At 39.6% G+C, this 26,245-nt stretch overlaps 1 protein-coding gene across 1 annotated transcript; it reads left to right on the top strand.

Annotated features, from left to right (window-relative positions):
* The first annotated feature begins 222 nt into the window (after positions 1 to 222).
* LOC104390790 (plasminogen-like) lies at positions 223 to 25,331 on the top strand. Its single transcript, XM_009999992.1, has 19 exons — positions 223 to 271; positions 2,838 to 2,973; positions 3,585 to 3,691; positions 6,403 to 6,517; positions 7,629 to 7,792; positions 8,274 to 8,403; positions 8,527 to 8,645; positions 10,159 to 10,321; positions 11,219 to 11,349; positions 12,281 to 12,440; positions 13,972 to 14,162; positions 15,118 to 15,266; positions 15,975 to 16,068; positions 17,943 to 18,060; positions 19,095 to 19,169; positions 19,713 to 19,853; positions 22,093 to 22,199; positions 24,036 to 24,181; positions 25,173 to 25,331. The coding sequence occupies exons 1-19, from the start codon at positions 223 to 225 to the stop codon at positions 25,329 to 25,331; spliced, it is 2,454 nt and encodes an 817-aa protein (XP_009998294.1).
* The last annotated feature ends 914 nt before the right edge of the window (positions 25,332 to 26,245 follow it).

Here is a 26,245-nt window from a genome sequence, read left to right as displayed (position 1 = left end):
CATTTCCCAGCATCCCGAACAAATGATTGAGTCTGATTTGGTAATCCACCCCATTCAAGGTTGCTTGAATGGCCACACCACAGCAAAGGGGGTCACAGCATGGGAGAATCATTAACTGAACTTACCTGCCTTGTTTGTTTGATGCTGCCTCACTCCAGTGCGAGTCAATAAAACTTTGTGCACCAGCACACACAACCTCCAGCACCCGCCAGCTGGGCCACAATGGAGATTAGCAAAGCTGCCTTTCTCTTTCTTTTCTTGCTCAGCTCAGGTAAGACTCCTTTGCCTTCTGCTTGCCTAGCTGAGTTGGGGGCCTGCAAACATGCCTCATGGCCAAAAATGGGGGCACACTTGCAAAGCAGCCCCAAAGCCTGGTACAAAACCCATAGCAGTCAGTGAGAAGGCTATCTCTGGTTTCAGCAGGCTTTGGGTCAAATGCTAAAGCTATTTTTAGTGCCAAGCATTGCTAAGCACAGTGATCCTGATTTTCATCCTTTATTACTGAAGTTTCAAAGTTTTTAAATTAAGAATTTAAAAGAAAATTTAAAAATAAAAATTGCCTTTATATTTCAGCAATTTCACATTTTCTCATGACACTTACAAGAAAATGTTCTCCTTTGTTTTCCCCGGGGCAGTAGGTGGAAATTTAATCTTTGGTAACCTAGATCAACTTTTCCAGAAATACGTCTAGAATTCTTTTTTAACACTTCCACTAAAGGAAATATATGAATTTCAAGGTCATCTACAAATTCTATAAATAAATATTCCACCTGTAGTATACAGTTCAATCAGGTTTCCATCATCTACCATACTCTCTAGTACTTTAGCAATGCAAAACATTGTTTAGCCTTTAAATGACCTTTAAAAAGTACCACTAAAAACATACGAGCACAGTTTGTATGATTTCCTAATAGCTCAGGCATTTAATATCACAGAATAACAGGGATCTATCATTGTATGATCGTGCTTATAAAAGAAAGATGATAAAATTATTTTTATTTGCTTATTTTATCAGCTCTAAATCACTTTTTTTCTCCAAAGTTGTGGTCCACAAAACTGCCTTAAAACTATTTTCAGTTCTTCTGGATTAGTACTGGTCAAGTCTGGAAAGTTATATAGGTAAAAGAAGAAATTGGTTTGCTCACATATATTTTAATATTCTATTAAATTATCATGTGTCATGTCTGGGTTTATAAAGACTTTGACTTTAGCCAGAATAATACATTCCTTGCTGTATTTTAAAATCTGCTGTATTCTTTTTAAGGTTTATACCTTGTAGTGTTTCTTAGGCAACTAACATCTCATTTTCTTTTCTGTTATCTAACTTTCTGCCAATCTGTGTTGCCTTTCAGCTTATGCATGTCATACAAAATATTTTTTTATGATCACTGAAAAGTACTTATATGCAAAGTAGACCTCTTTGGACAAACATATCCTTTTAAGATGAGCCAATAAAATTTGGAAAATAGTATTTTCCCATTCTGGTCCCCTGCGGTTCTGGAACAGTGGCCTCAGTTAGCTTAGGAAGATCAAGAGAGGAAACTCTTGTTTGCTGAGTCCATCAGGAGAAATTGGTAGGCTGTCAGTGCTCCACATAGTGGTATTGAAACAGCAAGATTAGACACGGGAGGCCTCAGTGTCAGGGATTCCTTAAGACATGCGGGTTTTATAGCATTGAGCCAACTCTGCAGGCACAGAAGATCACCCTCAGGCAATTAATCATCTTACTTTCACTAGTGGCCTGAGTACCTTTTATTTTATATGAATGTGTCATGTGGAGGTAGGTGATGGATGACATGTCATGCGAGTTAATTACACTAGAGTGATGTTGCAGTGAATTGAGCCTAATATGGGTGTTTCCATAAAAGAAAGGCTCACAGTGTTAGCTGTGAGAATGCTGTACAAGATGATGAATTTCCTGAGCCTGTCAATAATAATCTAGCTTGAAAACTGAAATGATTAAACAATATCACTTCTGTAACTCTCTAACCTGGTGCTGGATACAGAAAAAAAAAAAAAAATTAGTAGAAGTTAAGAACAGAAACATAGTATCTTTATAGACATAAAGGAAAAAAAAAATCAATTAGATGGCAAACTCCATTGTGAGCAGCAACATTTTGTAGCTGGGTGTTAAATGTATTAGCAGGTACATCATATAAATCTTATGCTCATGTAGCTTTCATCTACAGTAACACTAATTGATTTACTAGTTTAAAATCTTGAGTAACTTTGTTGCAACAGAGATGCAGCCTGACAGATTCATTAGTAAATCAGCTCAATCCCTTTACAACAAAAATAATGGTGGCCATTGTAAAAGACTACATAGTCATCTTACAGTTTCTTGTTCCAGGGCAAGACATCTTAGGTAAAACTACTATTCAGTGACCAGTGAAACTGTAGTGATTGCACCATTCACATGGGAGGTAATAATCTCACATCTTCCCACTTCCCACTTCTCCAGAACTTTAATATTGCTTTCACTTCCCTTAATCTTTTTCTCTGGCTGGTGTTTGTCTGACACTATTTAGTTCCTCTCTCCAGTCCCTCTTACTCTTGTTTCATGTTTCTTGTTCTCGGCTTCAAACCCATGCATGCCCTTCAGAGCTGTTTCCCTGCATATCTTTTCTGCTGTTTTTTCCTATTATACATTCCAGTCACACAGCTATGATTGTGTCTGGAGACAAAACTTTCCTCAGAGTTTATAATGTTTTACCCAGAATTGCACAAAGTAAGTAGTATCTTCACCTGGCAATATTGCATGGAAAACAGGACTCTTAAGGGGATCTTAACTGCAGCATCCTCATTTTTAACGTCAGTTTCTTTTCCTTCCCTTGTAGTGAAAGGAGATACACTGGATGACTATTTAAGAACAGATGGTGTTTGGATACTTTCTCCAAATAAACAGTTTTACAAGACAAATGATGAAAAAGAATGTGCAGAGAAATGTGAAGCAGAAAGAAAACTTAATTGCAGGTAATTTCTATTAAATCTTAAAACTATGTCATTGTGGGTATCTGCACAGCAATGATATTCTCCTAATGTTGCTTGGAACCAACATCCCCATGCTGCTGCAGCTCTGCCTGCAGCAGTGTCACCCATGCCTGTACCTTTATGTTGTGGTTTATCCATAAATTACCACAAGGTCATGTAGAGGGTGGATTTACTACGTATTACTCATTCTATATTAAATGCTCGAGTTTCTGCTCTTATGCAATGTTGCATGGAGAGCAGCTTATGCCTCTTTAGCTGGATGCTGCCTTGTTTCACAAAAGAAAGGTAACATGTTTCAGATTAATGGTGGGGAAAGGCACAAACATGAGCAGCTAGGATGCTGATGATAATGTTTTGCCAATACAGCAACTCTATTTCCACACAATAACAGTCATTCATCCTAAGAAGTCAGCTGCTTCAGAGCGTCAATCTCTTACTCAGTGTCTCAAATACTGACTGTGGTATCTGAAAGATATAAAGGGATACAAAACAGCGCTAGTAAATAAATAATCTAGATAAAAATATTCTCAAGTTTAACAATTCTAATTGAATTGCTTCCTATGTCAATATTGCTTCCTTCTCAATTTCAACAGGGCCTTCCTATTCACCAAGAAAAAGCAACAGTGTTTAACACTGGCTGAAAATAGCAAAATGGCAGTGATGTTCAACAGCACAGATGCAATTCTTTATGAGAAGATAAGTATGTATATAGTAAGATGATACACATTTACATGCTAATCCTATTTTGCCTGCATCCTTGCATTCTCTGGTACAACACTGGAGACTGCAGATGGTGGCAGTCTCAGTGAAGTGGGCCTGCACCCATTCTGAACTGGGCTGAAACTGTCAGATAATTTCCCATATAACAGCAAGGCTCCTTGCATTTGAATGTACATTTCACTCCTTTAGTCATGTATTACTTGGACCAGATAGAATAAATGTATTGAAAAACAAAAAAAATGTGCATTTCTCTGGCCTTTAAACACAGGACTACCTCATTCTTTCTGAAACTCAGCTCCCACTACCAGCATCTTTGTAAAGTCTCTGTGTAATTCAAATGGCAGTATTTTTTATCTGTAATGACCTCAATCCACCTCAAACCAGAGATATTTCTCATAGGGCTGTTGAAGTGCAGTGTAGAAGTGAGACTCACCTTCCTAGAAGCAATGTAATTATCACAGGCAGTATCACCAAGATGAACTTGAATTTGCTAATAAAGACATTTAGTGTCCTTAAGCCTCAGGAAGGTTTTCTGTCCCCACCATGACTCCTCAGCACCAGAAAATAGCTGCTGCAAAATTCCTTTCTGCTGACATATGATGGAATCTGTTCTGCTCGGAGGAAGCAATCTCCAGGACATTTTGTGACTCTGCCACTCTCCCAGGCTTGTGGTGACTGTATAATCAGTCTCACCGAGGCCTGACTCAGACCTTAGAGTTCATAAGAGCTACTCTGGCACCAGTCTTTGTCAGACCTTATTTTCCTTGGGATTGGATGCAAAATATCTGTACAGAACAGCTACTTTAAAGTCAAAAGGTTCACCCTTCTGTGACTATAAGAGTGTGCCTGGCTGCTTTGGGCTACATAATGTTGTGCACTGACAGTTTACCCCACCACAGACACTCTGGGACCTGTATGGAGATCATACTCTTCTCGACTACCCGTTTTTACAAAGGTTTCATAAACATATGTCTGACTGTTATAGTTTCACTTTCTCTATGTTAATAGCAAAAGCCCACATGAAGAATCCTCTCCTGATTACAGCCTCCATGTTAATAGTAGGAATAATCCACAAGGCACAGATACATAGGTTTTGTAGGCTGTGCTCACTACATAATGTTGAGTTGGATTCCTTCACACCCACACCTCAAATATGTCCCTTTATTTAATCCTAATTGTAATCTCAGAGTTTAAGAACTGCAACTTTTTTTACTAGTTCAGTGGCCATCTGGGATGCTTACTTTCTTGTGTGGCTAATAACCAAAGTTTTTTCACTTTGTCACTGAAAAAGTCCTTAAGAACTTGGTTAGAGACTTCTTCCCTCAAGTCAAACCTAAATTTTGTCTTGACGTATAGCTTGGCTCATGACCCCATCTTTTGAGAAACACAGAGGGTTATAGAGGAGGAGCACAGAAGGTTTGAAGAACACAGGGGTTATAGAGCAGCACAGAAAAAAAACACAACAAAACACAAACCCCCCCCCCCCCCCCCAACAGTAAGAAAGACTTTGGGGTTCACGTAGAAAGGAGCCATATCACCAAAAATTCTGTTTAAGAGGGATCAAATACCAAGGTCTAAATCCATCCTCCATGTGCCATTTGCACAGGAAAGTGACTTGCTTGTCTTCATTCCTGACCCAGCTATACAGACTCCACCCCCTCTCCCCAGGTGTCACATGAGTCTGGCTTAGCATTTATACATGCTAAGATAATTTAGGAAGTACCTGGCAATACCAGAAAGTCCATGGGCAAGACTATTGACTAGATATGGTCATGCTGGGACTTGCTATGGGATTTCCAGTGTTAAAGCAGCAGTGACAAGACTTTTGGGCACTCCAGCAGTACCCTGACAAGCAGAGAGAAGCCCCAAGAGCTCCTGTTAGTAAGACATGCAGCACAGAAATTTTGTGATGCTGTGATGACAGTAACTACTGCTAGGTGTCCAACCAAGGCTCAGCTTTTCCTGTCCAGCTGGTCTCTCAAACATCTCCATTTCATATTTGAGGGCTCAGGGGGGCTCTTCTTGGGCAAAGAAACTGCTAAAATGGAAAATTAGGATCACTCCCCCATAACTGGAGATCTTTCAGTGTGTGTTATAACTGGAGATTTTTCAGTGTGTCTTGCAAATAAAAGCATTATCAACATGCTTTGCATGCTCTCTCCCTTGGAATCCCACTAGAAAGTAGGTGGTCGTCTGAGGATAAAAAGATTCAAAAGTGTGAAAGCCACTTCTGGGACAAATGTATTCTGATAACTAAAAATTCTCCATCTTGAAGGGAGAGTTGCATGATATCCAGATTTCTAATGTACTTATGAACAACAAATTAAATTTAAAATAATCTCTATCTGCTGGTGAAAGGTCTTCCTTTTTATCCCAGTAGTACAGCAATATAAGCATGTCAAAACCAATTGTAACTTGTATCTATTTCCTTAACTTGATTTTATGAGCTTTATAAAAATGTTTCAGGAATTTTCCTCTGTGGTTGCCTAGCAGCTGCTGATTTTTTTTTTATTTTTTTTTAAATACCTTGTGGAATCACATATATCTGTTTGCATGAACAAGAGGTTCAAAGCATGAGTAAAGCACAGGTCATTATAAACTGATGAACTTCAGAGTTCTCAGATTCTCTGTAGATTTCAAGAGATGCAGTGTTGTAACACCATTGAATTAACAAAGCCAAATATATTTCAGTTTACCTTCTACAGTGTAAAAAAGGGATTGGGAAGGACTACAGAGGAACAGAAGCCAAAACTTGGAGGGGCATTCCATGCCAGAAGTGGGCAGAAAAAACACCTCACAACCCAAAGTATGGTCTTATTTTTATTTGTCTTTATGTTGTTCTGAATCTTTTCTTCCCCAACTTCATGTGTATAAATAACTTAATAGTGCATGTTATCAAACCTAAAAGGTGACTTTTAAAGACAACTTTATCTTCACCTATATTGCTATTTTTGACCTACGGACAGAGAATTTAAATGGTCAGGGTAAGGAAAGGGCATTGTCAGTTAGAGAAGTTGTGTCTAATTGTTTAGCTTCTTAAGAAGAGTAAAAGCTCCTCTGTCAAACCATTAAGAAAATTTTGCTATTTGTGATAATTAGGTTATAATTTTTCTCTTCTGTATGAGGTATGAAAAAAAAGTGGTACCTGTCCAGTGTTATGAGCTCCTGGCTGACATTCAGAGACAGTCAAGAAGAAACATCCAACAAAGCATCTAAGTATCCAAGGGAGCTGCCCAGGCAGAGTTTTCTCAGGATTGGCTGTCACTGGGCTCACTGAAGCAAGTGTGGAAGCAGAGGGTCTATTTTCTCTAATCTGTGTTGGAGTTTTACTTTTTTTATCTGATGTTATTCTAATGAAACTTAGAAGCACTTTTTAAATTTTGTGTTTGAAGGCCATTCAGCCTTTTCTGTGAGAATTGCTATAGGAAGAAGCCTAGGCTCACTGGCTTCAAAGTCTTTGCAAATTAAGATCCAGTAGTGTTTGGTGAATAGTTTCTAGAAATACTCTTATTTTAAATCAGCTGCGTTAAGAAAATTATGTGATGGCCACAGGCCATAGTGAGCTTACTAGATCAGATTGGTGTAAGTCTTACAGGCAGTAATTGTCCTTTGAGACCTGTCATAGTCCTTACAGGCTGTAAACTCACTCATCATTGGTAACTAGGACCTAGGGAGAAGCTACTAATACTGGTAGTTGGAGAATGTTTTCCAGATTTCATTTATGGGTTACAATGGGGAATTTGTCTCATTTTTACTGTGAATGAATAGAGCCCACAGCTAGATGATCAAGTTGAACATTTCTGTTCTGCTCCACTGAATTGATAGAATTTCAATGTTATTTATTAATTATAATATTAAGATACAATTAATTATATTAATGCTATTCACTATTATTAATTATTTTAATACTATTACAGTTATACACCTGAAAAATACCCCAATGCAGGGCTGGAGGAAAACTACTGCAGAAATCCTGATGAGGATGAAAACGGACCCTGGTGTTACACAACAGATCCTGCCACCAGATTTGATTACTGTAACATCCCAGAGTGTGAGGGCCAGGTCATGCACACTGCAGAAGGTATAGTTATTTTTCAGAAAAGGAGTGTGTGAGTAGGCAATATTATTCCTGCTATTTGTTCTTGCTTTATTATTGCAGATTGGTTTTAAGTCCAGAACTTCTCAACACAAAGGTTTTTTCCCAATTGGCTCCAGTTATCAACGTAGTTTTGTAAATATGGAGGAACTGAAATTTTTTCATGATCTACTGATTTTGTCCTGTTCTTACCTTTAACAATTTATTTCATTTGAACAAGAGTAAAGATTGGTGCAAGTGCTGTGTTACATACAGAACTCCCATTGCTATTAGCACATACTGATAAGTGACAAAGTTATACTCCTAAAGCTGTTTTAATTTGTCCAGGCTATAATGGATTCCTTTCATCCTTAGCTGGAACAAACCCTTTTTTTCCTTTCAGTGAAGTCTTCCGTGAATAGATCAAGACCAGAATTTCAGAATTCATGGGCTGGTACAGACCTTGCTTTGTTTTCATTCTGCCTAGGCCCTACAGCAGAGTGTATGCAGTGTAATGGTGAAGACTACCATGGAGAAGTTTCCAGGACAGTGTCTGGGCTTGAATGCCAGCACTGGGATGCCCAAGAGCCTCATATGCATGGATTTACACCGAAACAGTGAGTCATGCTCAGCATTTAACTCCTTCCTGCAGTGTGTGGGAGACACTGCCTGCAGGCAGCCTAATTGCTACAGCCAGCCACAGCTGACTCACTACCTTCTCTTTCATTTTCAATGTGCAGTTTTCCAGAGAAGGATCTGAAGATGAATTATTGCCGTAATCCTGATGGTGAACTTCAGCCCTGGTGTTTCACTACCAGCCCAACTAAACGCTGGGAATATTGCAACATTCCTCGTTGCGGTGAGTCTCGTTTCCTGAGATCATTCTGGGACGTAGCTCTTCTCACTAAAACTATGCAGGAAGGGAAAGACAAGAAATGGCATTGATGAGTAACCTGAGGAAATCCTTGTGAACCAGGCAAAGTGCACATTAATAAACAGAATCACTCACTAAATTTATGTTACATAAAAGTCTGTAAAGTCAGCGAGGATACAGGTGTCACAAAGTGCAGTAATAACAGAGATGTTATGGAAGCCCTAATTTGTTTTCAACCCCCTGACTTTTCAGTTACCTGAGAGGCAGGACATTCAGGTTAAATCAACTGGTAGTTTTCAGCTGACCTGCTAATTCATGGAAAACATCTAAACCACCCTGTGGCCATTACTGTGATATTTTACCTGGGTCTGGTCAGCACAGCCTGTGCTGCCTTTTTTTTTTTGTTTGTTTTTGTTTTTTTGTTTTTTTGTTTTGTTTTCCCAAAGGATGAACCCTGAGAAACAAGTTGAGGACTCAGGACAAAAACCTGACTTATTGGTGAGTTAGCTGAACCCTTTAAGCTGACTACACTGAATTTAGACATTTCCAAAATACTGAATAAGCAGATTAGCACTGCCATTTGTAGAACTTGGTTCCACTTTGAGAAGAATTTGGTTTACCTCTAGAACTTGCTTTCTTATGCCTCTGCACTTGTCAGTGCTCTCAGCAGCAGCATGTGTTTGCTGGGCGTAGTTCACCTCAGCATGCTCAATTACAGATGGAAAAATGACTATTTATAGACTTGCTGTATGATAAATTGTGCAAGTTAACCATAGCATCCTCATTTCACAGTTAAAACATTTTAAAAGTTCAAAGAACAGACCAAGAGTTAGGAGTCACATTTTTCTCCTTGGGAAATGCTATATACAATATATATATAATAGGTATGCACTGCAGATTAATTTTCTCTGCCTTCTGAAGTTTCTGTGCCTCTGATTGCTACTCTTACTTTCTGTGCTGTTCCCCCCATGCCAGACCAATTCACTTACTTCCACTCCTCCTTCTGCCCCACTTTCCCAATTCACTGACCCCAGAGGCTCAGTTCTGGAGGCTGTTTTGACTTTTCTCACAATTTCTTCTTTGATCTTATGCTTATCCTTTCTACTTCCTCACTCTACCTGTGTGTGTTAATGTACTCCCTTCATCCCACTTGTTTTTACAAGACTGTACAGGACTACGTACTGCTTTTCCAGCTCTGCTGTCAGCAGGCACAGGGGTCTGCAGGCACAATCTGGTGCAACCCAGCAAAGTTATTTCACTGACTGCTGCAAAAGGGCAGACACAGGACATGTGTCTGACAGGCCCACTGTTTGTGAAAATGTACACCTTGATTTTGCCATGGCTTGCAACCCATGTCACCTCTGCTGAAAGAGAAAAAAAGGCATGTTCAGCATTACAGAAAACAGGGCTTTGATGTAATTGAAAGCACTATCCACCTATATATATTTTTTTTATTATTATTATTTATATATATATATTTATTTTAATCCTGCTGCAGCTACACACCCACCAGCCTCTAGCCTGGGCTCCCAGTGTCTTTCAGGGAAAGGAGAAGACTATCGAGGCAGGACAGCCATCACTGAATCGGGAAATGCCTGCCAGCACTGGAGCACTCAGTTTCCTCACAGACATGGCTGGATTCCTCACAGATACCCTTGCAAGTATGCTGAGCCTCATCATTTTAACAAATGCCAAAGAAAAAAAATTATTCCTCATAGATCCAGATCCAGAGGCATAGGTTTTCAGCAGCTATGCTGATAAGCTCTTTTCCCACCTTTTGTCAGCTGTCATTACTTCTCTTCAGGTCTTCTTCTTAGTCTTTTTCAACCTTCCTTTGTTTACCAGTTACTTTATTCTCAGGTTCTTGTCTCACCTGTCTCCTCCACATCCCACTGCAGAATTATAAGTATTTACCACTTTTATGTTAAAAATCCCCTGGATGTGTTTTGGTGCACTTTCAATACCTTACTCTTCTGAAGAGCGATGCTCCAAGGTCCAAGATATGCTCCATTGCATCCTCGTGCTCCAAGGGCAGAGGTGCTGGGTTTGCAGAACGTTATCAACCTGCAAGGCTAGATGGACTGAACAGGCTTTTTTTTTTAGCTCTGTATTTTGATCCTATGGGTTGTGAAATGCATGCCCCAAGTTTTCCTGGGTCTGTGAAACCCTGTCCACCGTCACGGGGCAGGGAGCAGTGTACACCAGTGCTCGTATGCACAGGCTTCCAGGATCAGTCTGTGACATCCAGCCTCACTTGCTGCTTACCATAATAGTCAGGTACACCAAAGGTTTGTGTTTCAAAGTCTGTTTTTACTGGTCTCAAAAAGAAGAGGAGAAAGTTTAAGCACTGGAAAATTTAATCATATATTGTCAGGACTTAGGCTCTAAATTGACGGTTGTCAATTACTCTCAAAATAGTGGTACATGAGATAATACATTTCCAGAAGGAATAAAAGTAACCATTGAGTTCATATCTGAGTTGCAGTAGTTGTTGATGGCCTTGCACACAACTCTTCTTGATTTCTATTAATAATTTAAAGCCCATGTTTCTGTTTCAGGGGCTTAGAGGAAAACTACTGTAGAAATCCTGATGGAGAGAAGAGGCCTTGGTGCTACACCATCAACAGCAGCGTTCGGTGGGAATATTGTGCAATTCCTCGCTGTGATGAGACAGAACAAGGGAATGCTGGTATGAGTAGTGGAATGTACTTGAGATAAGGACTTTAAAACAGTGAGAGACCTATTATTTCTCATTGTAAATGTGTGAAGGTCTTTTTTTCAGTCACTTTGTCACTGTTGTTAATGCCATTTTTCTGTGTGGCATGTTACAAAACCTGCCAAATATTGGACAGAAGAAGGACATGGAGCTCCTGGAGAGAGTCCAGAGGAGGGCTATGAAGATGATCAAAAGGCTGGAGCACCTCTGCTGTGAATACAAGCTGAGAGAGCTGGGGTTGTTCAGCCTGGAGAAGAGAAGGCTCTGAGGAGACCTCATAGTGGCTTTCCAGTATCTGGAGGGGGCCTACAGGAAGGGGGCCTTTTTACAAGGGCTTGTAGTGAGAGAACAAGGGAAAACTGATTAAAACTGGAAGAGGGGAGATTTAGGCTAGACATTAGGAGGAAATTTCTTTACTGTGAGGGTGGTAAGACACTGGAACAGGTTGCCCAGGGAAGTTGTGGAAGCCCCATCCCTGGAAGTGTTCAAGTGTAGGTTGGATGTGGTCCTGAGCAACCTGATCTAGTGGGAGATGTCCCTGCCAATGCAGAGGGGTTGGAACTAGATGATCTTTAAAGTCCCTTCCAACCCAAACCGTTCTATGATTCTATGATTTCAAAAGTTAAGCAAGTGCAGTGAGAACATTCACATATACCAAAAATGAAACAGGGGTGTGAACCTTCCCTGGAACAACATCTGACTTAGGAGGATAATCTGTGCATGTTTTCTAAATGTCTTTGGAAATGCCCTTCCACGTTTCATGCTGGTTGCGATGCTTTCACTGGACACTGTATCAACAAGCCATTCATTCAGAAACATCCAATGTGTTTGATGTTTTCTTGTGCCTACACAGTAAGAACATAAAATTGTGATGCAAAAGAGCAGTTTCTGTTGTTCGCTGCAGATGTGCCTGTGCAGGTTCCCCTGGCAGAGGAGTGCTACCGAGGCAAAGGCCAGAGTTATCGTGGCACAACTTCCATCACTGCATCAGGGAAGAAATGCCAGGCCTGGGACTCCATGTTCCCACACAGGCATGAAAAAACCTCGGACAGATTCCCAAGCGCGTATGTTTATCTCAACTTTTATTGCTTTATTTGACAATGACTATTGCTGATTGTATTATTTTTGGATTTTATCTATGCTTTATAACACTGCCAGGGAATCTATCTATAAAAGAGTGTTTTTCCCAGATGCAGAAATATTTTCTGTTAACCTCCTTTTCAACCTATGTGTTTGCTTGTTATTTAAATTTTGAGTAAAAATACCGCTGTGTCCCCTTAGTCTTAAATTTGAGTGTCTGTAGCAAACACTGGGAGACCTGTATCCAAGCCTGGGCATCTACTGAAATATGCATTTAATTTATGAATTTGAGACCTTTGTGGTGGCCTTTCTACTTATTTTATGTGGGGAGAACAGAGCATTTATGCTGTAAAACACAGTGATATATTGTGATTAGAACTACTTTTTAAATGTTCTTCATAGTTGGAACTGGGTGCCAGAATTGCACAGAATGATTTTTTTCTCCTTGATTTGTCTTCTTCACACTAAAAAACTGCACCAAGGATGATTTAAAGAGCTCATCACAATTATTAGTATGTCAGTTGTTAACAAGGATAGGAAAACAATAAGATGACAATTGCTAGGAAATACATCACTGCTTGGTGCATGACAAGTATAAGCAGGAAGGTTGATTCTTTTTTGTTTTTCCTTTTGAATGATGTCACCCTAAATAATATATTATTTTAAAAATTCTGTCGTATTTTGATATTAAAAATACAGATGTATTGAAACTGAAATGTCCTCAGAGGGGATGCTGTTTTTCACAAAGCATTTTTAAAATGTTTTAAAAGCTGTGAAAATGTGGAATTAATGTGTTCTGGCATATTTGAAAAAAAAGCACTTCATTTTTTTTTTACTCTACGACTGTGCTGTGATTCAGGATGGGCAAGTATTACAAGTCTGCAAATTACTAAAGAGAGGAATTTTACTTCCCCCTATCCCAAAATTTATGGGCACGGGAGTGCTCCCACAGAATTCAGTAGAAGTGATGTTTATTTATTTGTTTGTTTGTTTGTTTGTGTATTTATAATTATTTTTCTTTTTTGGGGGGGGAGGGGAATGAGAGGGATCATTTGCTTAAGTATTTGTCATCCTTCTCATTAAGAAAAAGAACCCTTTGACATTTGAAAATAAAAATTCTGGAAAACATAATTGCCCACCAGTAGTATGGATCTTCCTGCGTATCTATTACTAGTTCACACATTCACACAGTTGCATATGGTTATACACATGTAACTAGAAATTAAATCATTGGCATATCGGGCATTTATTTAACTACTCAGCACATTGATATACTACAGCCAGAATTTAAACCAGTAGCTGAATTATGTTTCCTTATGCATAAATATATTCCTTAATCTGAGGTACATGTGAAATATAACTCTCTGCTCAAATCGCAGCTATAAATGTTTTTGCTGATAATAAAATTCAATAAATTTATTCATCTCTATATAGTATAGATCCACATCTTTTTGGCAAGATATTCCTGTGATTACTCTCTGTCTTATGCAGTTTAGCATGTATGTGTTTTTGCAGGGATTTGAGGGACAACTATTGTAGAAACCCAGATGGTGATAACAGCCCATGGTGTTTCACCACTGACCCCAGCACAACATGGGAATATTGCAATATCAAGAGATGTGATGATCACACACAAGAGCCCACACCAAATGACTCCCCTGTAAGGACAGCACAGGATGTTGGCCTGACTACACCCAGCACATCTGGTAATAGCTGACTTATAAGTGTCACCTGTAGCTTTTATGGGTAGAGGGAATAGTAATCTATCAAAATCATTACTGAGTAGCAACATAGCAGTCACATCCCTCTTCCAGCTTTCAGATTTGCACTGCTGAATTTTGCCAGAAGTGCTCTTTGATCAGTTCATATCCTGTAGCCTGTACCATTTTACAGCGCATGCTGTAGGATACCTGTTTCATTTAGGGGAACAAGAAGAAACCAGCTATGTGCTATTGAAATACCGTCACAGCGAATATTGATATCACAGGAATTTTGGTGGTGCTGTGCTTTTATGTTTTAACCTTAGCTCGTTATATTGTTCATAGGCAATCCTGTTTTGCAAAATGTGTGTAGCAAGAGAAACAGGTTTTTGCTCTATCCTGCTTAATTTCTTCCTTAATAGTCCAAATTGGTCAAAGCGGAGTGATTTTTCTGAATGTGTAGTAGAGCTTTCCATGTATTACTGACTTTGCAAGGGAGGTTGTAGAGTTGGACAAAAGACACGTTCCTAAATGGAGCTGTGTACTCTCACTCTTGGGCAGCAGAAGAAAGTACCTGAAGCAATGTCCTTGGAAGCAACAATTGCTCTCTCAGTGTAAAAGGCTGCTAACACTGAAATATGCTTCTCTCATGGAAGGTGGTTAATGGTACCAACTCGGTGAAAGCTCTTGGTGTCTTTTTGGTATTTGCAGTATATTACAGAAAATGTTTAGCCTGAAGTTCCTTGAATTTTTTCCAATTTGGTTACTCTGTACATCCTGGAAGACATCCACCTTGACAAACTAAAGAGATACTAAAGGGTACATTTTTGTCTCTCTTTCTGCTGTAGACCCTAGAAAGTGAGTAGGTCCTAAAGGTACTTAATCTGCCTTGTTTCTGCATACCACCACCACACACAGATACAGCAGCTAACAGTCATTTCCTTTTCCTCTTTTTTCACAGACTGCATTTATGGTAATGGTAAAGACTATCGTGGCACAGTAGCAAAAACTGCAAGGGGCAGGACTTGTCAAGAGTGGAGTTCTCAGAAACCTCACAGCCACAAATATTTCACTCCAGTGACTCATCCAAGAGCAGGCCTGGATAAAAATGTAAATTGTTGCAAATGTCATTGGTATCATTGATTGTTGTCTCTTCTCCATGAACCCTTGGTAAACAGTTCATGTTCAATCTTTATAGACCAAGTTAAGCATATCTGGAAGTCATCACCTTGACATCCCAGACTTATAATAACATTGAAGAGGGAAGGATACATTTTACATTACCTAGGATGGTGGTACTTCAAGTGCAGAGGTATATCCAGGGGTTGATGCTGACAGGCAAGCAGCACAAAAGAAATCATACAGGACTTCCATGATTTCTGCAAACCCCAAAGCAATACCTTTTGCTGTTTTTCATAACCTGATCAGGCTTCTGGAAAGTTCTCAGAGCTGACTTAACTTGCTCTCCCTGAATTTAGGGGAAGAAGGATTAGTGCAATAAACATTTTAGTGCATTTAGTCATTCAATGTCAAGCTTTACTTCTCATGAGGCCTCAAAAATACACTAGAGGTAGGGTGACTCTGGCTGGATGAAGAAAATGATAGCAATTTAAAAAAAAATTTTCTAATTTCACCTAATGGTTTTGAGATACAGGAAAGAAAGGATTTTGTGATAAGAGAAAGTAGAAAGCATTAACATTCAGTGGAAAAGTAGTTGGGGGAAATAATTCGAAGTTTTAAAAAACATGCACTCATAGACTTCTTCCTTCTGTGCCTAACATTTTGAGTCCTTGTTCTTTGTTTTTGTTATTATTACAGTATTGCAGGAATCCTGATGGAGATGTAAATGGTGTTTGGTGCTTCACAACAGACCCAGAAAAAAAATGGGAGTACTGTGAAATCCCACACTGCTGTAATTATCCTTACACGTTTTTCTGTCCTCTCTTTCTACAACCTGTTATGATAGTTGCAAAATGTTTTCAATCCAACCATAAAAAACTGCAGTAGACAGTAGCTTTAGATTTGAATTTAAGTCTGTAAGGAAGTTTGACATAATCAGGCGCCTGTAACAATCAGCCAAAGTTTAGATACTCTGGTGCTAAGAATCATCAGTCAGATTTCATAGATAACAATCTCTGTGCTTTTTATCATCTGTGCAGCAAAACATTCAGAGTGTAAGAGAAATTTGAAATGTCCAGGGAAGCTGTGAAGAGAAATATTACTTCCCTTGGCTCCTCAGACACAGGAGAGGATTTCCTTGATGTTCATACTCATTTTTCCATGCATCTTTTAACGGGACTAATGCATCGAGAACCTGCTCATGCACTTTTCTAGTTAGTTAGGAGCACCAGCCATGACATCCTTTGAAAATCTTTTCATTCTTTGCTAACTTAATTTTTATTCTGATCTGGATCTTAAAATAATCTGTCCCTAGATATTTTGCCTTTCTTTTGGGGGAGTTAATTTGGTCCTGGATGTTTTTTGCAGATTCCTTTCTTTTTTATTTCTATTTTTTGAATAACGGTCATTGAGCATGTGTAGTGTTTGCTGAAAGATTCAGTAGTGAAAGAGATTTTACCTTCTGAGATGTCTTGGTAGTGGGCATCAGTAACAGCTGTAATGTACTGGGAGTGCTGCTTGGCACACCCAGTAGTCAACTCATTTGCTTTGCTCTTCCCTTCCTTGCCTGTATTTTGACATGATTTTTTTATATATATCTGGCAGGGATATGGAAGGTCTGTTTCTTCTTCATCACATGTATTATATTTACTACAGTAATATCTAGAGGCCACGTTCCTGCTCTGTTGGACAGTGTAGCAATACAAAATAGTGAGGAGTGGTCACTCCCTCTGAGTATGTGATATTCTTCATCTAACGAGTTCCTCTATGCAGCAATATGTTGTAAGTGTACACATTAATTTTGTCAACCAGACATAAGAACTATGCAGGCAAAAAGAACATGGAATGTTATACAAACAACACATACTACAATTGCAAAAACTTGCTCCCTGAAAATGCCGTGATGGAGCTTTACTTTGAGATCTGATCTCTTTTCAGATCAGCCTTTGAATACTAGATTTTTTAAAAGTAAGGTACAGTCTCTTGCTTTTTATTACTTTGTTAATTGACTCATACTGGAACTAGCCATGTGCAACTCTGGAAAGAGCTACTTGGGTCTTAATGAGCATCCCAGCTTGATCCATTTAGAAAAGATTTGGAAAGATTTGGATTAACAAGGAAGTGGATTGAGCAGTGTGAGTGCAAAATTGGAATATTCTATGACAAGGGAAGAGTGACTCAATTTTATTTATAATCTAGGGATAAGATTTAACTCAACTAAGGTGCAGAATGTGATGTTTTAAGGAATTTAGAAATTGTTCATATTGTCTGTACAATAAACTCTTCCACTTTCTTAAGCTCACTTTTGCCTCCAAATTCCCTATAGATTTTCTTTTGTGGGTGAGGCTCACTGTAGTTTTACTTATGTTATCTGACTATATACAAACATTTGATATAGTTAAAAAAAATTCCAGGTAATTTAATATTTTATCATGTCAAATTGATATATTAGTCCCAAGTTTAAATGCTCATGGTAATGAAAATATAATGGAATCTAAAGGTTCTGGTTGTTCCTTTACCTTCAGTTTCTATTAACCAACATAAAGAGTGAAAACCTAAATAAGATTTAAAAGTGTCTTGTGCCTTTCGCTTTACATCTGATTACACTGTGGATGACATTATAGAACTGCTTTAAAATTCTCCATTGTAGTTTTTTTTATTCTGTAGCTTCTTCTGAGCATGACTGTGGAAGAGTCCCAGTGAGAAGTGAGGAAGCCTGCGAGCAATATAGCATGTGTGATGCATCCCCCGGGTCTTGGCCTTGGCACATCAGCCTCAGGACAAGGTACTGTTATTTCAGACTGTATTAGCACCCATTAGCACCAGGGTTTTACAGGAAAAGAGACTTACAGGAAAAAATGAATATGCTTCTGGAGACTGACCTTGGTTTCCTTATAAAATGCCTTAGCATGTAAAATTAAAAAAAAATAAAAATAAAAATCTTATAGTTCTGCTATGATAGATAACAGCTACTTACTGGGTAAGTGGGAATCCTGAAATCCCCACTTTCTCCTGAATCTCTAGAGAGCAAACTTGAACTGCAGACATCAAGTATACCTTTATTTACTGACATGGAGAAGGAATGTTTCCCACTGAGGATAATGACAGTTAACACCGTTCTGCAGTGGGAGAGTTAAGCCCAGGAATATACCCACCAACCTGCAATGTGTATGAATGGATTTTGATCATCCCTTTTCACCCAGCATCCAATCTGGTTCAAATTTAAATTGATGCTGTGACCACTCTAGTTAGAAGGAAAACCATCACCTCTCAGTATATTAAAAAAAATATTGTGCATAGTATTTCCACAGTCACAATGAGACAATGAGAATGGCTGAGCAGGAGATGAAGTGCTTACAGAAAGGCTAATGAAAACTTCTATAGAGTTGTTGACAGTTACCATTTCCAGTTACCAGTTTATTTTAAAAGCTTTAAAGTCTAAAGCAATCCCACAAATTAGAACAACATATCCATTGTTAATTGCTCATTGGGACAAACCCATTACATTACAAATGAAATTGTTAGGATATGTAATTATTTGTATTAAATTCCTGGAAGCAGGAATCCTCTGTTGCAAAATTTTCATCTGGGTGTCAAATTTCTCTTCTTGTCTCTCATGTTCTGGAGGAAAAAAAGCTTGTCCTTTGAAAATCTGCATTTGATTTCTCTTGCCATTGACAATAGACCAACTATGACTTGCAACAGGTTTGAATAAGGGGCATAATGTTAATTTGCTAATATTTCCCATTGTGCAGAGCATAGGTGGTAGGTAATTGACTATGCAGTCTCAAATTAATGTGATTATCCTCTCTATTCTAGTATCAATGTGCACCATTGTGCTGGCACTCTGATACATCCACTGTGGGTCCTTACTGCAGCTCAGTGCTTGCAAGAGTGAGTATCCCCTAGAATGAGCAACAGGCCTTTCCGAACTCTGTATGAGAAAATCAACAGAGGAGGAAGACATACCACATCAGGCACTTTATTTACTCCTTATTTCCTGTCTTTCTTGCCAGCAAGATTATTTTTTTCTTCTGCTCCTGTCTCAGTCAAACAACATGAGAGCACAACTGAAGTTACTTTTGTCATCTGCTCTCTTGCTCACCCAAAAGCTTGCCAAAAAGGATGCTAATGATATGAGGGTGGTAATTGCACCTGGAAAAGCAGCTGCCTTGTTGGGCTTTAGGAGTTGTGGACACTGTTAAGGTGCCACATGATTTACAGCCCATGGGATTTTCACCACCAGAAAAATCAAACTGTTTAAAAAGCTACATTTTCATTTCTCCCCGAGAATAAATGTGGCCATCTATGGTCAGACGCAGTAGCTTGACCATCTTGCTAATTGCAATTGTCCAGCAAAATCACTGGATTTTGTAGGAGTGACATTCCTGATTACATGTATGGAAGTATAGTCTTGCCACTGTCATTTCTTTCCAGGTCAACAGAGCCTTCCTCCTACAGGGTGTTTCTTGGGATACAGAATCTCAATGCAGCAGAGCAATCCCTGCAAATCCAAAGTGTTCAGAAAGTATTAAAGGAACCAAGTGGAGCAGACATCACTTTGCTGAAGTTGAACAGGTGCCATTTCAGTCCAAGTTTTCCAACCCTAATGCTTTTATCCTGATGTTAAAAGTAAGCTTAGCCTGGAGTTAGCTCTAAGGGGTGGTTGTGGGTGGTATGAGACAGTATGAGAGTCCTTTTGAGTTCAAGGGTGAACTCTGAGCATCCCTCCTACTGAATTATCCCATTGGCACAACCTCTGTGAGCTTGTTACATAGTTTAGGAAAGACAAGGACCACTTAAAATTGTCATGAGGAATTCCTACTAGCAGCAGCTCCACTGAAGCAAGGAGGGTGGAGGCTAACTAAAGCAGAGTTGTGTCTAGAGGATCTTCTGTTTCAAGGTTTTTCCTGCTTAGTTCTGAGGACTTTGAGTCCCAGCTGAAGCTTTGGCCAGAAGGTACCACAGCTTTGTGGAGCAAGCAGAAGGGACCGGTTTCCCTGGCAGTGCACCAGTTTAATGAGCTGCAGACTTAGCCAGATCCTGCTTGTGATACAGTGAAAAATCCTGTCTGTAATTTCAATTGCCTGAAGCAGGGTAGATCTATTGAGGAGGACCACTGGTTTCATTAGAAGTCTAGTCCCAGGTGCATTATGTGCCACAATCCTCAGCAGATGTGTGCTGAGATTTTCTATGTCCATTTCAATGTCATGTCATCCATATTATGGCACATTTTCTGAAGTCTTGTTCCCTGCTTTCTGTTAATTTACCTATCCAGACATCAGAGGCCTCTGAGAAGGTGCCAGTACTCCCCTTTGCTCATTACAATTCCTTTGGAGGCTAACAGGTTTTTCAGATGCTGTCTTCTCTTAAGATGACTATAGAATTTCCTTGATGCAGAATAGGAGCACAGGTAGAAACAAAATTAGCTTCTTGATGCTACAGAAGCAGGAGCTGCAAGACCCTGTTGCTGTAGTTCAAAAACCTTTGCCTGGCTACCATTACACTAGCAGGCCAGACAGGAGCCAGAGTTCCTGTGATAGACATGCTACCAGCAAAATTAGACCATGTGAGAGTGGAAATTTGAGATCACCATCTAAGTCTTCAGAGGGCTGGAGAACACAGTTCAAAAAGAAGACGAGGACATTGCCACAACTGTAGATTCAGCACAGGACCTGGGTATCAGCTGCTGAATTCATGTTTCATTCAGATTTTTGTGTTGGAAAGATCTTTATTTTAAGATGATTCTGAGTCAGTTCCTTTTGGTCTCTCATTCTCTTTTTGGGGCTTATAGCCTTGGCGTGGTCTGATTAGGAACTGGGAGATTTTTTAGTTCCCTTTAATTGGACATTGAAGATCTCACTATGTATGTACTTTGAAAATCATTCTGGGCCTGAAAAGAGGTAACAAATATTCATTTTACCCTAACCAAGCACCTGGAGTTCATTCAGGTACTTTTACTCTCTTTCACAATCAGAACTAACCTTCACAAGGTAGGTTCATGGCAGTGGTAGGTCTCATTTAACAGCTTGTTCAGACATTCTTTCACTGTACCAAAACTGTTTGCACTTGTCTGACTCCTAGGGCAATGTACCTTTCAGAAGCCACCTCATCTTTTTGCATCTACATCTGGAAGTCAGTAAGGGATCAGAGAGTCCAATGCAAAGCCCTCTCTATGCAACATTTTCATCTTCTGCAGAACTGCTTCCCAGGGCCCTGTACACTCCATATTGAGCTTTATTCTAGTGCTGAAGCTTCCATATGCAGTGTTGTTGTGAAGTGTTTTATGTTAGTATTTCCTTTATTGAGGTGCTAGATTTAGTAATATTCAAGATGCTGCATGAAGTTGCCCACAATTATATCACCCATGTAACCAGAGGAGAGAGGAATTTTCTGCTGCTTCAGCCTTGTCTCCTTACTTTCTCATTCAACCATCCTTCCCTCCATCTGTGAAGTCCCTGAAAATGTCCATGACCTCTGAGGCAAGGAGGATCTAAGTCAGGCTCACACCACCTGCAGGAGTTGCTAGGGCTGGGCTTGGCCTTGCACACATTCCTTTACCTACTTCAGGGGTCCCCAGAAGTCAGTGCTCTAGAACTATGCCCTGAACACAATCACACTGTGACTGTGCCCACTAATACATCCGAAGTGACCAGGCACCACCTACAACTGTCTATACAGTTTTAAGGCACCATTGCCTTCCCCAGCCTTCCCTATGCCATTTCCATGCAGAGCCTTCTGAGTATGAAAACTGAACAAGCCATTAGTAACTTTTCTAAGGATGTTTTAATTATTCTTTTGTTTGTTTGTTTTTCAGTCCTGTAACAATTACTGACCATGTTAAACCAGTTTGTTTGCCTGAAACCAGTCTGATGGTAGAAAGAAATGCAGTATGTTTTCTAACTGCCTGGGGAAAAAGAAAAGGTAAAGCATATTTGGTGCGGTCGGAAGCTTAGGAAAGTTTTCAAATCCTATCACAAAATATATACACTCATGGGACTTGAAAAATGCCTTTTACTTCAGATTTAACTAAGTCAGATATTACCAGGCAACATGCTTTGTATTTATTTCTCTCAGAGCTTGATTTTTCTCTCTCATTCCTCACACAAACTGAATTAATTAAACAAGAGAGAAGAGAGAGAAGAATTAGACTTAAGAGTTCACCTTCTTTTATCTCTATTTTGATCTTTCTTCATCTTAGGCATGCACTGCATTTGCACAAATAAGGCAAATAATGTCCTGTCTTTAATTGTGGCCTCTACATATACAATCTTTTAATGTCTGAATGATGCTTGCACTTGCCTTCCTCTAGTCTAAATATTAAATTCTGCATAGATTTCTGCAGGGACCCACATTAATTCCAGACAGATAAGCTATATGGGCAAGCACTAGCTTTAGGACCTTGCATCTGAGATAAGACGGCATCCTGGGAACTATGGAGTCTTTGAGGCAGAGCTTGCTCAGATCCAGCCACCTTTAGGGCACACACAAGATGTGTTCAAGCTGAAGGTTTTTAATTTCAGGAAAACCCTTACCTGAATTTTATTCACAGTCTAGCATTAAAAACCAATTTATGTGGCCTCCTTCTGCCCACCTCTCACTACACTGGTGCCAAGGGTTGAGAACACACTGCTCTCTCTGATCCACTTTTGCTGCAGCAAGGGACAATTCCTCACCCCCCTGGGCTCCAGCAGTGATGCTGGCATCTGCCCTCATTCTCTCCCAGCAGTTTCCACATGCACATGTTGGCCTTGCTGAGCTACAGGTGAGGGCTGCTCTTCCCACCCACTTTGCCAGACAGCACCTTATTAATACTCCACCTGTAAAACTAAGTCAATGGACTCCACTTTGCACATCCACAGAGTTATAAATAAATAAATAAATAAAATTAACAGAACATGTCTCTGAATTTCACAGTAAAAACATTTCACATAAATTGCAGCACCTTTTCCCCTTTCTTCTGTCATTATAGCTACGAAGTTCATGCTATGAAAACAATGCTTAAGAACAATCACTTTACTATTAGTGTAACTCATCAACATTATCGACAAAGACTTTTCTCCAGCATAGACAGTATTTACTGGCTTTTCTCTCACCTTTTTCTCATTCTTACCTTCCTTTTTTTTCTTTTTTGTTCAGCTTGCCACAGGGTGGCAGCTTCTTCCTATGTTCTGCTGATCACAGCCACAAAAAAAAGCTACTGGCAAGATTTATTCTGGAAGTGCATCAATTAGGGTGGAAAAATCAACGGACCAGTGTTGCATTTAGACAGTAGGAAGGAGAGTCCTACCAACTCATGGAACTAGTTCGTGAAAATGGCAGGGGAAGGGGAGCAGAGCCAGAGCCCCATGCCTAAATAAATTGTTTTGCAAAAATTCAGCTTTAGCTTCAGGAAAATCCTCCTAGTCTGGAAAACACTATATTTAGGCTTGAAGGAGTCCAAATTAATGTAAATACAGGCTAACATTCTTCCCCCTGAAACAAGTCATTGCTACTACACCCTAATGAAAGCCTAGAAAATAACACAATGGCTCAGAATAATAAGCATCTGTTTTTATTCATTTTGTAACACTTTGCGAATAATAACCTCTGCTTGTTAAGGGAGTAGGTATGATTCAAGTATAAAAAAGGTTTAATGTGGACCTTCAAGGAGCTCAGAGCCTATTGTAGATCTAGGGGTGGATCCCCATCCTTTCATTACTGGAGCACAGTTCCCAGGCTGCCATTTATAATCGTTCTATCTTTTGGTTGTTCATAAAGGTTCTGATACAGACAACAGACTAAAACAAGTTGAATTCCCAGTGCTTGAAAATAGAGTATGTAATCGCCCTGAATTTCTGAATGGAAGTGTCAAAAGTAACGAATTTTGTGGTGGATTTACCTTTGGAAGCAGAGGTAATTGTGAGGTAAGAATAATTTACCTGAGTGTAAGCAAGTCAAATGGCAATTTGTAATTTCATGGCTAGAAATATTTCCAGCAAGAATCATTAGAACTGAGATATAGGTAACAGCTTTTTCTTCACTCACACAGTTAACCAGAATAGCTGGGAAATTGCATAGGGTAATTTCACCTTTCTTTCGGACATATCCTACTCCTAGTAGCTTACTGTTGTGAATACCCCATCCCACCTGAGATAAAACCTGTGATACACCACTTGGGCTTCCCTTTGTTCCTCAAGACAGAGGGGAAACTAGTGAGAGCTTCTGGTGCAGACTGGAGTTGTACCAAATCTTTGTTGAGTACCTTGAGTAAATAAAGCTTGAAGTGCTTCCAGGGTTCTGTCACAAGTATATGAAAAGATTTTTCAAATGTGGTTTTCTTAATGGAGGGTATAGGATTGGGAGCTTTTAACTAAAAAGCTGCTAGCTACTTGGTGACAGGGTCAGAAAGCAAATGTTGGTCTGCCTGAGTAGGTGTTCAAGTCTGCCAGTGAAAATGACAACTTTGAGTGTGTGGACAATGGATTAATTGATAGATGCACAGGCAACTGGACATAAGTATTCATCTCCTGCTATGTCTGGATTTTAAGTAACAGCATAATAACAATTATATTAATTTTGTCCAGGATTGAGTAGGTCAGAGGATGTGGAAAATCAAGAACCTTTTTTTTTTATGTGTATAATTGAGCTTCACAGTGATCTGGAGATATTCCCACATCCACGATCAGCTGTTAGATATCTCTTCAGACCAAAGGAATGGCCTGGGTACATGGAAACAACTTTTCTTCCCCCTATTTTTTTATTCCAGCACATCTCTCTGTCCCTACAGCCCTTGCTTCAGGCATATTTTGAGACCTTCAGAGTTACCACAATATTATTCCTGCCAATATTTTGGATATTGGATGTCTAGTGTCTCCATCACTAAAAGAGTCACTCACTCTCTTTTCTTTTCCCTAGGCTGAAGTTGGAGGACCTCTGGTCTGTCAAGATAAGGGCAGATTTGTCCAATATGGTGTCACCTCTTGGGGACTGGACTGTACTCATCCATCAAAGCCTGTTTTTGTCCGAATTCCTAGTTTTGTTTCTTGGATCAAAAATGTAATAGTTGCCCACTGACTCTGGATGCAGGCTGGACTTTCTGGAAAGTAGTCCCTGAGTCAGAAACAGCATTCCAGTTATGGTTTTAAAAATGTAGTAATTCATAAGAATCCTAAATAAATATCATTACTGGCTAAGCATAAGTAGCTATTGTGAAGCAATAGCCAAGTTGACCAATTATTACTGTCTGTCAGCGTGTTGTGCCTGGGTAAGTCAACCATGTTACATGTGGCAGTGGCTGTAAGAATTTTGCTTCACCCCTCACTTTTGAGATGTGTTCTGGCTCATGAAAACGGCTTCCTCTTTGTTCAAACATCAGCTTTTCTCCTCTGTACATGGAAGCAGCCGGCCTATCTCTGAGTACAAGTTCTTCCCTGTGCAAGAAATTTTATCCTGAGTCAGGCCTTTCCCTGTACCCATCACTATTCCCCCTTCAGTTGCTGCTCCAGGAACAAGAAAGTAGCAACCAGACCCAACCAGTACCTTAGATGAGAAAAGGCCAAGCTAGAGTGTGCCTGAGCTGCCAGGAGCTAGATGAGGGCCTGGTGGGATTGCTTCCTCCTGGGCCTGTGTAATCATCTAACCTTCCCAGATTAAATGTTTGCATGGAAAAAACTACTATCCATTCCAGGAGGCAAAGTTATGAGTTGGATGGCATGTGATATGCTTAACAGGTTTGTGAGGCACAGAAATTCTGCTGTCACTTGCAATACCATCAGTTCAGCCCTGACATAGAGTTCAGGAATTAAAATAAACTGGTCTTCAGTTTTTTTCCAGAAGAGGCAAGTATGTCCTAGAGGGCTGGACAAGTGAAGGTGGGTACCAGAGTGGTGGTGCTCACCTTACCAGGCTTGGCATCTTGTGCTCCTGATCTTCTCTATCAATTTGTGGTTTCCATTATCAACCAGTCATTAATTTCCTTTGCTCATCAT

This window comes from Chaetura pelagica, unplaced genomic scaffold (assembly GCF_000747805.2).
Source record: "Chaetura pelagica isolate M959 unplaced genomic scaffold, ChaPel_1.0 scaffold135, whole genome shotgun sequence".
Lineage (NCBI taxonomy): Eukaryota > Metazoa > Chordata > Aves > Apodiformes > Apodidae > Chaetura > Chaetura pelagica.
This window is presented reverse-complemented; position numbering and strand designations above follow the sequence as displayed.